This window comes from Crotalus tigris, unplaced genomic scaffold, assembly GCF_016545835.1.
Source record: "Crotalus tigris isolate CLP2741 ecotype Arizona unplaced genomic scaffold, ASM1654583v1 scf7180000017536.10889498, whole genome shotgun sequence".
NCBI lineage: Eukaryota > Metazoa > Chordata > Lepidosauria > Squamata > Viperidae > Crotalus > Crotalus tigris.
Window position 1 is genome coordinate 7107798 of NW_024096460.1, and position 15472 is coordinate 7123269.

The 15472-nt window shown below is 36.9% G+C and overlaps 1 protein-coding gene across 1 annotated transcript in view; it reads right to left on the reverse strand.

Moving 5' to 3' along the window:
- Positions 1–15472, reverse strand: part of CUNH10orf90 (chromosome unknown C10orf90 homolog) — a 180826-nt gene that overhangs the window by 18142 nt on the left and 147212 nt on the right. The window contains exon 7 of the mRNA XM_039351850.1: positions 14851–15052. Within this exon, the coding sequence (XP_039207784.1) occupies positions 14851–15052 (202 nt within the window). The remainder of the gene's footprint in view (positions 1–14850; positions 15053–15472) is intronic.

Below are 15472 nucleotides of genomic sequence, written 5' to 3' on the forward strand. Positions count from 1 at the left end.
TCCTCAAAAGTAAAGTTTTTTTCAATGACAGATTATTTATCCTTTCTGGAGAATGAGAAAAACGATAGCAGATATCAAATATTTTAAGGACTGTCACACAGAAGATTAAATACACTTATCCTCTCTTCTCCAGAAGGCACAATCAGAACCAAGAGGTTAAAACTATCAGGAAGCAGGTAAACGCTACAAGCCAGATTGTATGCACTGTCAGCCAGTGGAACAAGCTGCCACATGATGTAGTGAGTTTTTCATTAAAGGTCTTCAAACAGAAGTTGATCAACTGGCAAAGGAATGTTAATCATGCACTGAAAAGAGGTTTGAACTGGATGATCTTTATAGTCCCTTTCAACTCTATGATTCTGTGAAATTAGTCTGCACCTGTATTTAGACCTGCAGGCAGTACTCTGTCCAAGCCATCAAGAATCACAATGGAGCAATTGTGGAATTTGATTGGACTAGGGCACGGTTCAGCAACCCGCGGCTCTGGAGCCGCATGTGGCTCTTTCAGCGTTCTACTGCTGCCCCCAGTCCTCCTCTGCCATTTGGAGAGAGACAGAGACAGAGACAGAGAGAGGCACTTGCACTTTTCTTCTCTCTCTCCCCCCTCTCTCTCCCCCCCTCTCCGGTCTTCTGCTCACCTAGCCAGCTGGTCTCACGCTGTTCTCCAACAAGCTGACAAGCTTATTGGGCAGGCTCCCTGCCCTTGCTGTGTCTCCGGAGGAAGCAGGAAGCAGCAGAAAGCAGCAGTTCTCTCTCTCTCTCTCTCTCTCTCTCTCTCTCTCTCTCTCTCTCTCTCTCTCTCACACACACACACACACACACACACACACACTTTTACTTACTTAGTGGGAGAAGAGGACTGGCAGACCAAGGGCAAGAGAGAGCCAGCGCAATAAGAATGTGTGTCAGCTTGTCGGAGAACAGTGTGAGGTCAGCTGGCCAGGTGAGCAGAAGATCGGAGAGAGGGAGAGAGAGGAGGGAGAGGAAAGAGAGAGAGAAAGAGAGAGGGAGAGAAAGAAAGGGAGAGGAAAGAGAGAAAGAGAGAGGGAGAGAGAGGAAAGAGAGAGAAGGAAACAGCATGAGGCCAGCTGGCCAGGTGAGCAGAAGATCAGAGAGAGGGAGAGAGAAGGGGGGAAGAGAGGAAAGAGAGAGAGGGAGAGGAAAGAGATAGAGAAAGAGAGGGAGAGGAAAGAGAAAGAGGGAGGGAGAGGAGAGGGAGGGAGAGAGGAAAAGGAGACAGGGAGAGGAAAGAGAGAGAGAAAGAGAGGGAGAGGAAAGAGAAAGAGAGAGGGAGTGGAAAGAGAGAGAGAGAGGGAGAGGAAAGAGAGAGGGGGAGAGGAGAGAGAGGGAGAGAGAAAGAGAGGGAAAAAGAGAGAGAGAAAAAGAGAGAAACAGTATGAGGCCAGCTGGCCAGGTGAGCAGAACATCAAAGAGAGGGAGAGAGAGGGGGGAAGGAAAGAGAGAGAGAGGAGAGAGGGGGGAGAGGAAAAAAGAGAGAGGGGGGGAGAGAGAGGGAGAGGAAAGAGAGAAAGAGGGAGAGGAAAGAGAGAAAGAGGGAGGGAGAGGAAAGAGAGAGAAAGAGGGAGAGAGAAAAAAAAGAGGGAGAGGAAAGAGCGAGAAAGAGGGAGAGAAAGGGAGAGGAAAGAGAAAGAGGGAGAGGAAAGAGAGGGAGAGAAAGAGAGAGAGAGAAAGAGGGAGAGAAAGAGAGAGGGAGAGGAAAGAGAGAGAGAAGAAAGAGAAAGAGAGAGAGAGAGAGAGAGAGGGAGGGAGAGAGAATGACTATGAATATATGTTGTCCTTACTGGACTTTTAGTAAAGAACGTTTAATTAAATATTTTGATTTTTTTTAAATTAAGTGATGAGGTATGGGGATAATTATGCTGTATTTAAAGATGGTAGGTAAGCTACTAAATTTGTTTTCACCTGTTGGGATGAAGGAGAAAGGGTTTTTTTCCCCTCTTTCTCCAGCATAAAAATTTGGTTTTTTTGTAGCAGTTCATTGATTTCATAAATGAAACACACTATAGTTTTTTTATACATAGCATAAAGGTAAAAAAGGATATATGCAGTATTATCTTCATTTTAGATGTCAAAAGGGTTTTGTGGCTCCCAATGTTTTCTTTTCTGTGAGAAACGGGTCCAAGTGGCTCTTTGAGTGTTTAAGGTTGCCGACCCCTGGACTAGGGAGACTTCAGAATTTCCCCTTTGGCATGAAACTGCATGAATGTTTTGGTCCAGTCAAGATTCTTCAATCCAACAGGCCCCACATAGTTGTTGAAGCAGGAGTGCTGGGTGCTCTGTTTTGCATTTCAGTCAAGGCAGAATTGCAATAAACAAACTAAGGTTTAAATATGAATATAGAAAAGGACTTAGATTTGCTCATTGGTTCTTATAATTAATCAGTTAAGATTTATATGTATAAATATTATGTTTATAAAAGAAATTTTATAAATTAAAACATATTTATAACAAGTGAAATTATTAAAAATATGTATTTGATTAAGGGAATTGTATGTAGCAGTTAGAACAGCTTATAAACTCTGAATGTAAATAAATAACTTTATTGTGTATTTAGCAGCTTTGAGTTGAGCTTGGACGATCTTGAAAAATTAAGCAATATCAAACCTTGTCAGTATTTGTATATGGGAAATACAGCAAATATCAGAGGCCTAGACCAAGGGTTCTCAACTTTGGCAACTTTAAGACTTGTGGACTTCAATTCCCAGAATTCCTCAGCCAGCAAAGCTGGCTGGGAGTTGAAGTCCACAAGTCTTAAAGGTGCCAAGGTTGAGGACCCCTGGCCTAGACTACAATGAAAAGATATCCATTGGCAAGCCAATGCCATATTACTGCCAAGAAAACTACATGGACATGTGCTTGTAGTCATCAGAGTTATGTGTAAATAAATGGAGATTTTACCTCTTGACGCCTTATTTCTTATTAAAAAATGCCAGCTTGCTATCATTTCAAGACCGTAGTTGGCAAGAAGCTTTTAAATGTAACAGAACAGCATCTTTACAGCCCTTCCCAGCAACTGCTCAGAATTTATTTCCAAATAATTAGACAAGCACACTCAACAAAAGCTGAAAATGTGAGAGAAAGGCTGCATGTGGGAGATGCTTCTGATGTATTTATATCCATTTTCTATGAAATGTCATAGGGATGTTTGTGACTCCACAACCTGAAATACCTTGTGGATTGTGGCACTGACTGAATTAGATTTTGGAGTATTCTGTTACTGGCTAGCTGGGTATGAGCAGTTGGTTTATGTTGGTCCCTGAACATTCTGTGTTTTGGAATCAGAAGAAGTGAAAATTAGATTTAAATTGCTTTATGAAGAATTGTTGGTGAAAACTGTGTAGTGTGGAAGTACATAGAATTGAACTGATCTCATTATGCTGAAAGCAAATTCAACTCCTATTTTCCTAAACTTTTTTTTTTTTTTCATTTCAGCAGTCTAATTTAGTGGGAAAAGTTAAAACATTGCTGCTACTGTTAGAATGATGGGGAATTCAACAGATCCTGAATCATCTTCTGTTCATTTCTTCCTTTAGACATCCTGTCTCCATGCATTCAAACAAATCTGTGTTTTAACCTCAGCATCACACTGTGCAAACCCAGAAATTGCCATAAAGGTTTCTTTTGTTAGGTTTAGATGTAGGGTTATACTCCTTAATGAGTTTTATTTCTTAGTTTGTATAAACGCTAGTTTCAGAAATCAAGAGGACTGTAAACAGACTAAAAGGCACAAAGACAATTCAATGAAATATATAACTACAAAGATAATCTAACCAAACATACACCAACCCTTCATAAAGCAATTTGAATCTAACCAAATATATAAGCCAGAAAATGTATTTTGCAAAAGACATTTCCTATAATGTAAATACCCATAACATATGCACGCACGCACACGCACGCATGTGCGCACGCACTCTCTCTCTCACACACACACATACACAGAGACATGGGGGGAATGAATTCTCAGAAAATTACTGAAATTATATTATGAAATAATATCATAATAGAGGAACAAATATTCTAATGATTTTTCCTTCAATTCTAAGGATTCCATTCCATATTGGTTTGAATCTTAACAAAGAACTCCCAATTTTTCTAGGAATGTAGCATGATTTGTTAAATTACTATTGAGTTATAGAAAGTCATCTTTTATGCCTACAACCATAGTCGAAAGACAACATGAACCAAAAAATGTGCTCTGATCTTACGCTTAAACCTGAATTACATGGCATTGCTTCCATGCAGCTGAATCCTACACTGCATTTATGAATGGATTGGGAGGGTCAGTCAACTGATATGGTTGGTTTTTAAACTAATTAATCTGACAAGATTAATTTTACACAAATAAATCTGAGAGATTAATTCATATATTAATGTTGCTCTTTCCTGCCCGAACAGATTTCTTCTGACATATATTATTAGTGAAGCAAAGGAATAATTTACTGATGCTTTTTAAACTATATGGAAGATAGTACCATGATTTAATTATTGCCTTTATGATATAGTCTTGTGCTATGCAAAATCATTTTAATTTAAAAGTGTTTGTTTTTCATCATAAATTATTTAAAACATGTTGCTATTTCCCAGAATTTTCAGGAACTTAATTCTTAAGGGACAAACATTTGGATTATCTAGTTTAGATATTTCCACTATAACGTTAGCTCCATCAAAAACTTTTGTGCAAACCTGCACATATAGTGAAGTTATAGAGGAAATCTTAATGGAAGCATTCACCTAGTTTAGTATTCAGCAATCTTCATATTTTTTGGTTATGTTTTAGGCTTCTTACAAAGCTGCTCATTTTCTTCTTTGAATTCTCTTTAATTTGTCTGCAGGACATCATCACATAGCTAAATCTAATTTGCATCACTCTATTGTGAAATCATAGTTCATGATAACTGAGGGAGATCACCCATATTATTCATCCAGGAAGTAGGAAGAAGCATCCTACAATGTTGGGAAAGCCACAACAGATCCAGCAAACCAGAAAAATAGCAAGACTTTCTCTTTTTAAAGAACGATTTAAGTATTTGCTTATTTAATATTTTAGCCAAAGCCATTTTTATTTCTCTAAGAACAATAGTCCTGGCCACAGAATAAATGACAAAGAATAATCAATCTACTCCTTAAACGTAAAGGGCATTTCAGTATTACAGATTTTCTGGAGATGGTTTGTTTATCTCTAGGGGACACCCAGTAATGATTTTCTGATATAGGAATAATGCCTGAATGGTCCTCCAGATAGATTATCTGGATGTTCTGTTTAGACAAGAGAGGTGTTTTTAGATATGCAAATCTACTTGAAACTAGAAAAATGCTGAGGCTAGATTCTTAGGGAATTTCCACCCTACCGCCAATTCCACTCCCTTCTTCTTAAAAACAGTTTGAGAATAATTTTCTGAAAACAAGGAACAAAAATAACTGCCCTGCTCTTAGTTGTTTCAGATTCTCCAACAATTCAATCCCTCCACGCAAAAGGCAAAGACAGAGAAGAAGAAAGTCTTAAATAGTCCAAACATGCCTGTCTGAATTAATATGCTCATTATTTTTTAATGAAATAATAGATTTAAAGTAACTGTATTTGATCTAACTGGGACCTGCTCATTTGCTTAATCTCTTTATTGTCTAGTTTCTTTACTGTTACAAAACAAAATGTTCTACAGAACTCAAAGGTTTCCTGAGCTAATGAAATAGTATATTTTATTTAAATCTATAATGGGCCTTATGCAGCCAATCACATATAGAATGCAAACAGATCAGCACCTGCCTCATAGCACCCCAGATTCAACAATTGTTGATAAGAAAGACAAAAAATTCGGACATTGGATGTTCTGTTGGAAACAGCAAAAGAAAAGAGAAATAACTGGAGAAAATCACAAAATATAAAGACCTGCAAATAGAATGGCTGTGGCAAAAGAAAGCAAACACAGTAGCAATAGTAATAGGCCCCTTGCGTGCAATCTCAAAACATCTGGAGCACCATTTGAACACCACTGGCATTGACAAAAATCACCATCTGTCAATTGCAAGAGGCAGCTTTAGTTGGAACAGCTTACATCCTGCAGCAATACCTAACACCATCAAACAACAACATCTGCCTCTTTCAGGTCCTTGGGAAAGACTTGATAGGTGGATAAAGGTCAGTGGTAGGATTCAGCCAGTTCGCACCACTTCGGCAGAACCGGTAACTAATTTTTTGTTGCACAGGCCCAGAATGGACTTCTGGAAGTAGCATCCACACAGAGAACCGGTAGTTAACATATTTGAATCCCACCACTGATAAAGGTGCCAAATCCAGTCTCAATATCTGGCTGACAGCATGACCAACCATAATAATAGAAAAAGTCTTGATTTACATAAAGCTGTTCCCCTGCAATAGAGAAAGAGGATACTGGCAATTTCTCGTGGGTTGATTCTGCTGAGGAGAAAATGGAATATTGACATGTCAGTATGTACCTTACAGGACTTAAGGGAAGCAGAATCTCAGAAACAGGAAGGAGCAATGAGATAAGAGTTTCTTCCTATGGGAAAGCAGCTTGCCCACAAATACTACAAAGCTCCAGCATTCCCAGCTGAAAATCAGCCTTCAGAATATTTCAACTTGAACAGTATCGAAGGCAGAAACATTGGTTCAGCTACTGAACAGAGACAAGATGCCCTTATAAGGTGATTTCTAGCTAATCCATCAGCAGCTTGACCTAATATGGCTTCAACATTCATTACCTCCAGCCAACATGTGGTTATTCTTCACTGAACAATCTATCCATTTAAATAACTTTCAAAACAAAAGCTTTCAAAAACAACAGTTACAACTTAAAGCAACAACATCAATTAATCTAAAATTACTCAGGACTCATCACATGAAACCATAAATATCAGAGCTTCTAAATGTAAGAAACGAATACTCAATATTCAAGCATTTTTGCCATCCTTTATCCATGTCTTTTGTCTTATTTTACCCAGCAACAACAGAATTTCAGGAGTTAAAACTAGAAGTCACATAAGTGAATATTTACACAGATTCTAGGGAAAGTACAATGATCTTTTCAGATTGTAACAAAATCTGAATAATAACTGTCTTAAGATTCTATCCTATTTATGTCTGTTGTTGAGCTGTCAAGAAATGAAAGCTAGATCTAGGTTTTTGTCTTGTTTTGTTAATTAGGTAGAGTTTCAATAGCAAAAAGGTTGTTCTTCCACTTTGCTTTAAAATATGTATTTTTAAAATATCTTTCTAACACTTTAGTGAATGTACAAATTATAAGAAAGCTTCCAGATAACAATAATTAACTATCATGTCAACACATGAGAGCTAGGTATGTTAAAGGTAGTTAATTTGTCCAAATATGCTAGTGACAAACAATTTTACTGGCCCTGCAGATATCTGGAATTTTAGAAGAATGTTATAGACACTCACAAAATGGTTACCCTGGAGAATGAAGCCAAACACAATGTAACAATTGATCTGAGGGAGATTTACCTCATGTAATAATATGTGGGAATGACCTTAGGAGGCAGGAGGAAGATCTCCAGCCTAGGCAATGGTTGGCTAAGAGGTAGATCAGTCCCCACAGGAAGTGTTTTAGAAGGGACCTTCTCTAGTAAATCAGCCTTCGGAGTATTTCTATTTGAAAAGCATTTAAGACAGACTAAAACAAGAGGAGGGGAGAAATACTTTAAAGGTTAATGTTAGCCTTCAAGGTAGTCCAGACAACAAGCAAAACTGGGAACATTTTATTTTAAGGTTACATTAAACAGAATCTTGCAAGATTGAAAGTATTTCTCTCTTCTGTTCTTTCCGGTTTCTAGATAATCCAGAAGGGTGTATTCTAAAATGTTTCCTATGCTTTCCCTCCACCTGTGGACTGAGCTGCCTCTTATCAAACCTTTGATAGGCTTCCTCCTATCTCCCAGGATCATTCCCACTTATAATCACATCTGGGAATCCTTGTCAATCTCTTGAGCTCTTTCTCACTCCCACTATAGACTTGATTGCCCTGCTTACCTTTGTCTGTTTTTCCCCAAGAAGATGGACCTATTTCTACACAAATGTCTGGACTGCAACAATTAATACATTGGGGGGTGGGGCCAGCTGTCTAGAGGGAAGGCTGTGCAGAACGGCTCTCCGTCTATGAGAGTTAAATACATAGCCTTTTCCATCTGATCGGCAGATTCTTTGGAGTCCTAGATTCCTTGGAGGGGAATCGGAAGAAAGAGGCGCCCTGCAGCGCAGCTCACAGCAGCAGTTGAGAGTGCGGATGGCAGGAAAGCCTTGGAGAAGTCGAGCAGGGGAAGAAAGGCGGCCCATAATGGTGGCCGGGAAGAGAGAACAACAGGCAGCTGGAGAACATTAGCGGCAGACTAGATGGACAACAGAGAGATGGACCTGGGAAAAATGATCCTGGCAATCCTCTGTGAGTGACCCGGGTGAAGATCTTCTCGGGAGATTGCAAAGAAGGAAGAGTCAGAAGGAGGCCTAAGGAAGGATGAAATTTCCTCCGTAGCCAAGTGGCGAATTACAATTGGGGGCAAAGAAGAGACCATTTCAGCGCGTTGAATTTTCACTGGCGGCATGAGGGAAAAGAGGAAGAAGAAATCTACTATTATTGCTGATAATTTAATTCAGGAGTGAAAGTGCTGACTAATTGGAGAGTGCAGACATGTTGAAGCAAGATTGACTCTTAACTAGGATAATACAGAGCAAGAGACACTTACTGGCCGAGGGAAAAACTGGTGACAATTTAAGTAAGAAGAGGAAAGTTAAAGAGAAACAAGACCTATTTTGGGTGGCCTGCTAATAACTGACTTATAAATCGAGGAAACTCAAGGAGTTAATTTTGGATGCAGGAAATTTAATGAAATAGTTGCAGTAGAACATTTTTCAAAAGGAAATCATCTTTTTAATTATTACTGTTCTTGTTATGCAAGCCTTAGATTACTAGTTTATTAATTTCATCACCTACTGCACCAATTATTGATATCATTAAGGGATTTAATTATAGATTTTGTTATTAAGTAATTGTTGACTAGGGGGAAGGTTTGCAACCTGTAGTTGGGGTAGGAAAGATTAAGAAAGGAAGGTAAAGAATATATAAGAGCTAGTTGAGAGAGTGATAGTTGAAGGGTGCTGGAAGATATTAAGAGAAATATAAGAAAGTGGAGAAGTCAATTTAAAGCGGTATTAAAAATGACAAGTATCCCAAATTTGACAAAAATTGGTGCAGGAAAGAGGCAAGGAATCCAAACTACAACAATGGAACTAAGCCCAGCAGGGCAAAGATCTATGGAAGGACTTTTACAGAAAGAGAGATCAAACTCATTTAAGGATCTACAATGGATGTTACAAACAATGCAGGAGGTTATGTTAAAGAACCATGAGGATTTGAAACGAGAGATAGGAGAAGTAAGGAACGACACGGGAGAAATGAAAGAAAAGATGAGATCGATGGATGATAAATTTGAATGCTTCTAACAACAAATTTTAAAAAGTGAATAAAAACTACAGGAGATGGAAGATAGAATGGGAAGAAAGAAGAAAGAAAAGTGGAGGAGATGGAAGAAAGACTAATTCAAGCTAATAGAGACCTCGAACAGACAATAATCCAATTGGAAATTGACAAGGCTACCCATTTTCTATGATTTCAGAATGTGTGGGAAGGAAAGAATGAGGATCTTCTGGAGATGATGGCGGAGCTATTGGCAGGAGCTTTAGGAACTAAGAAGGAAGAAATGATTAAGGAAATGGATGAAATCTATAGAATCCACACGAATTATGCACGTAGACATAATCTACCTAGAGAAGTGCATATTAGATTTGTTAAAAAATCGACTTGTGATGAGATTCTCCATAGGACTAGAGAAGATCCATTAGAGATACGAGGAAGACAGCTTGTGGTGCTCAAACAAGCCCCGAAAAGGGTAAGAGACCTAAGGCGACCCTACCAAATGTTTACAGCAAAACTAACAAGGAAAAAAGTAAATTTTCGGTGGTTGACTCCAGAAGGGACTATGGTATCTTGGGGAGAAAGAAGGTTGAGATTGGACATGATAGACAAAGTAGAAGAGTTTTACAGAAAAAATTTTTGATAGTGAGTTGAATCGGAGGAAAGAGAAAGAAGGGAACTAGGAGAACAGTCATCAAATAGGGGGGAATCCCGAATCAAGGAAAAAGAAAATGGGAAAAGAGAGAATGTGGACATTGGAAAAGACAATGATGGTGGACGCAAGGATTACAAAGAAATTAGACAAACGAGGGCAACAAACCCTTAGTATATGTAGAGGTTTTCAAGAAGCATTAGCAATTCTATTATTAAATTAAATTTAAATTCTCCAGGGTTAAATTCTCCAGGGAAAAGGAAAAATTTCTTTAGCAAATTGTATAAGACAAATGTGGATATAATAGTGTTGCAAGAGATGCACATAAAACAGCAGCATCAATACTTGCTAAAATGTTCTAAGTTAGGAAAGATGTTTATATCTTCATCGCAACAGAAGAAAAGGGGAATTGTAATGTAAGTAAAAGAGGGTATTTTGGCCAAACAGGTGTATAAAGATGAGGAAGGTAGAATATTGATAATAGAACTAACTGTGGATGGAAAAAAATTGATGTTAGTTGGAATATACACACCAAATGAGGACCAAAAACTATTTTATAAGAAACTGTATAACATGATTAGAGACTTAGAATGTGATAATTTGTGTATAATTGGGGATTTTAATGTGATTGTAGACAGAGAACTAGATTATAGAAATAACAGACGAAAGAAAGGTGTTAGAAGGATATTACCTAATTCATTTTTTGAGATGGTGGAAGAACTAAATATAAAGGATTGTTGGAGGGAAAGAAATGGAGATAAGAAACAATATATTTATTATTCAGGTAGACATCAATCTTGGTCTCGAATTGATGTGGTTTGGGCATCGACAGATGTGAATTTGGGAATTGAGGAAGTTAATATTGACATAAATTGATGGACAGACCATAATCCCATTAAAATTAAATGGAAAGTGCAAAAAAAGATAAAGAGATGGACCCTAAAAAGAGCAATTTTGAACCAAAATGAATTTAAATTAAAGATGGATGATCAAATGAGTTTGTTCTTTCAAAGTAATAAGAAAGAAGATACGAACAACCAGAATCTGTAGGACATGACAAAAGCTTTTATGAGGGGTATTGCAATATTATATATGGCCAAAGAAAACAAACAAAAAGACAACGGCAAAAAAAACTTAGGGGAAGATTTTAGCAAACTGGAAACGGAGTTGCAGGAAGAACCCATAAAACGGGAATTGAAACATCAAATAAATATAATTAAACCTAAATTAAATATCATCGAAAAGAAAAATATGGCACAACAAATTAAAAGCACTAAACAAAAAATTTTTGAAAATGCAAATAAGCCAGGAAGATGGCTGGTTTATAGACTAAGGAAACGGAAAGAAATGAACCAGATTAGCAAATTATATAATGAAGAAAGAGGGTTAATCTACCAAAATGAGGAAAAGAGGAAGGTAGCGTATGAGTTCTTTAAAAACCTTTATGAGGATAAGGAGAAGGTAGAAGAAGGCAAGGTGGTGCAATACCTTCAAAAAAACAGATTTGCCCAGAATCTCGGAGGAAGGTAAAAATTCACTAAATAATAACAGCAGGGGAGATATCTGAGGCAATTAAAAAACAAAAAAGTAACAAAACACCAGGCCCAGATGGTCTACCAGGAATTATTAAGCCCACAAGTATTAGAGGTATATAATGATGTACTGAATAAAGCTAAGATACCTGAATCATGGAAAGAAGCAACAATCACATTGATTCCCAAAGAAAATTCTGATCTGATTTATATTAAAAACTATAGGCCGATATCTCTACTAAACTCGGATTATAAAATCTTTTTGACAATTATGGCAGATAGATTAAAGAAAATTTTAGAGAATTTTATTCATACTGACCAAAATGGCTTTCTTCCCGGACGGCATATAAGGAATAATATTAGGATTATTTTGGACACGATAGAATATTATGAAGCTCATAATGAAAAACAGATGGCGTTGATATTCATTGATGTGCAAAAAGCATTTGACAACATCAAATGGGACTTCATACTAGAACAATTAAAATATATGGATTTGGGGGAAAAAATTTATAAAGATGTTCCAAACAAGAAGCTAGAGTGGTGATAAATGGGGAAACGACAAAGAACTTTTTAATCCAAAAAGGCACAAGGCAAGGCTGTCCGCTATCTCCACTGCTTTTTATCTTATCATTAGAGGCTTTAATTAGAACAATTTGAGAAGACAAACAAATCAAAGGTTTAAAAGTAAGAAAAGAAAGTTTTAAGGTACAGGCATTTGCGGACGACCTTGTATTTATTATTGAAGAGCATGTACAATCTGGTCTTAGGCTGATGGAAGTGCTGGAGGACTATGGGGAAGTAGCAGGCCTGAAAATAAATGAGGATAAAACAAAAATGATAGTTAAAAATATGACTGAAGAGCAAAAAAAAAAAAGAATTGGAGGGAAAGATAAATATGCAGACCACGAAAAAATAAGATATTTGGGAATCCAACTGACAGCGAGATGCATCACACTGAAATAAGATAATTATGATAAATTAATGTGCAAATTAGGTCTGATTTTGGAAAATGGGGAAAACTACAGTTATCTTTAATGGATAGGATAGCCACCATTAAAATGAATGTTCTTCCAAAAATGTTGTTTCTATTTCAATGCAAACCAATTTGGCTTAAAAATGATTTTTTTCACAAATTTGGATAGACTCATTTCAAAATTCATATGGCAAGGGAAACGACCGAGAATCAGATTAAAACTACTACAAGATGCTAAAGAAAGAGGAGGATTTGGCCTGCCAGACTGGACAAAGTATTATCAGGCAGCGGCGTTAGTTTGGCTGAGTAAGTGGATGCATCTCAAAAATACAAGCTTATTAGCACTAGATCATGACCTACAGACAGGGTGGCACGCTATTTTATGGGAAGAAAGACATTTAGCCCAGCAGTACTTCTGGAAGCATTATATTAGGAGAGCATTATTGGATATCTGGAAAAAAATAAAAAGAAATAATTATATGAAAATTCCCAACTGGGTGTCTACATTAGAAATGTACATACATCCAAATTTGATAAAACATGGAGGTGCTGCTACCTCTAAAGATATTTTGAATGAGAAAGGAGAATTAAAAGCACGAAATACTCTAAAGGAAGAAGGAATTGAATTGGAATGGTGGGTGTATCTTCAAATCCAATCCAAATTTAATAAAGACAAAAAGGAATGGGGCATAAAGCAAGACACTTCAGAATTAGCTAAAATCTTATTTAGTAGAGAAGGCAAGACCATAAGTAAACTATATTGATATTTATTAGAGCAAGATATGATCGAGGAACAGGTGAAAGAAACGATGATAATTTGATGTAAATATTTTGGGCACAATATTGATTTGGATAATTGGCAAAGTTTATGGGAAAAAAACCTAAAAATTACTTTAGCAACCTCCTATAAGGAAAACCTCTATAAGATGTTTTATAGGTGGCACCTCCCTCCCACAAGATTAGTACAAGTCAATAAAGGGAAATCCTCGATATGCTGGAAGTATGGAGAGACCACTGGGAATTACTACCACATGTGGTGGGAATGCCCAAAGGGACAAAAATTTTGGAATTTATTAAAGAAATGGCTGGAAGAAATTTTGCTAATAGATATAGAGGCCAAACCGGAATTTTTTTATTGGGAATTATAGAAAGAAAATATAAGAAAGATACAAATTATTTATTACTGCATATAGTAACAGCGACATGAATAGCCTTCGCTCAAAAATGGAAAGAGAAAGATATTCCAACCGAAGAGGAAATATTACTGAAAATTTTCAATTGCGCAGAAATGGATAGACTTACACTGGAACTCAAGGATAAAAGTGAAACTAAGTACTACAAAATCTGGGAACAATTTTATGATTGGATAGATAACAAGAGGGTAGCCAAGACAAATGTATAGTGTTAGAATAAAATATAGATTATAGACAAATGTATATTTAAAAGATAAATAAATATACAGAAATAAGAGAAAAAGTGTTAATATTATATTATAAATAGCGAGCAAGCTCAAGAACTATATGTCTATATGAGTACTAATATTACTGTAAAGTGACGGAAGATGTATGGAACCAGTGACGTCATATCTATGTCCAATGTGTTTTTAATTTTGTATTATTAATAAAATTTATGGGGAAAAAATTAATACATTGTTCATTTCTGTTCAACCAATGTTTATGGGGCCTACAGCGTATGGGTTTGGGTGTGTCCCAGCAACATTTTTGTTAATACAGATGATGCCTGAATTTCCTCCTCCATTTAATCAGAAAAATCTAATTAAAGTGAGTCTGGAGAGGGAAATATCCTTGAGTACACTGGAATCTAAGGGTACCAATACTGCCTATCCTATCCTAAAATATACTGTGAGGCAAAATAATTTTCTCTTTTGGGAACAATGGGTGGGAAAAGGAAAGCAAAATTAACTTGTTGCAAAGAATTTAAGGGATTATTGATTAATACATCAATAAAAGCCAACTCCCTTATTGATTTTGATTTTGTTTAAACTGGGATTTTATTTTTGTTTTTAATTGGGATTTTACAGTCCATCTATTACACTGAATACTGCTATCATTTAGATTTGCCAATATATAAGAAAAGCAAATAAGTAAATATGAACATGATATTTGTGAAAGCAGTGATGCACAGTTTCAAAAATATGGCGAAGAGTAGCATGCATGCTATCAAATTCTGCAGTAGGTTTAATGGGGCTTACACAACTCAACTTACCACTTAATGGATGAGGAACAGTATATTGTTTCTTCTTACTTGTAATGGAAGCTGAGGAAAGCTTGCAAGATAGAGCAGTTCCTTGTTTTTTACCCAAATCCTCACTTTGTTGAGCTTTCCTCAGTTGCACTATGTGTTCGAGTTTTTTTAATCGTTCTTGTGAGCAGGAAATAAAATGAGGCTTGTGAACTTCCAGTGCCTCCTTAAAAAAGCAGAAATCAAAAGGATAACATTAGTGCAGACATGTCAAACTCGCGACGTCACGTGATGTTGCATAACGTATCGGGACGGTTTTGCCATTGCCAGCAATGGGATGGGTGCGGCTTCCGGATGACACATCCAGCTGGCGGAACAGCAGTTTTACACCCCTGCTCTAGATGTAGTGGCTGTAATGAGGCATCTTTTGGCAATGTAGATTATGCAACATCATTAAACAAATGGGTACTAGCTTTTACCACGTGTCAAGAGGAGATGACCAGTGCTATGTACATATTACTTAATCACATTTATTCATTTTGTCCTATTAGGGTATTTTATTTATTTATTTATTTATTAAATTTATATGTTGCCCATCTCACCATCCAAAACCATTTCAGCTGGCTTACAATAAAATAAGAATGCA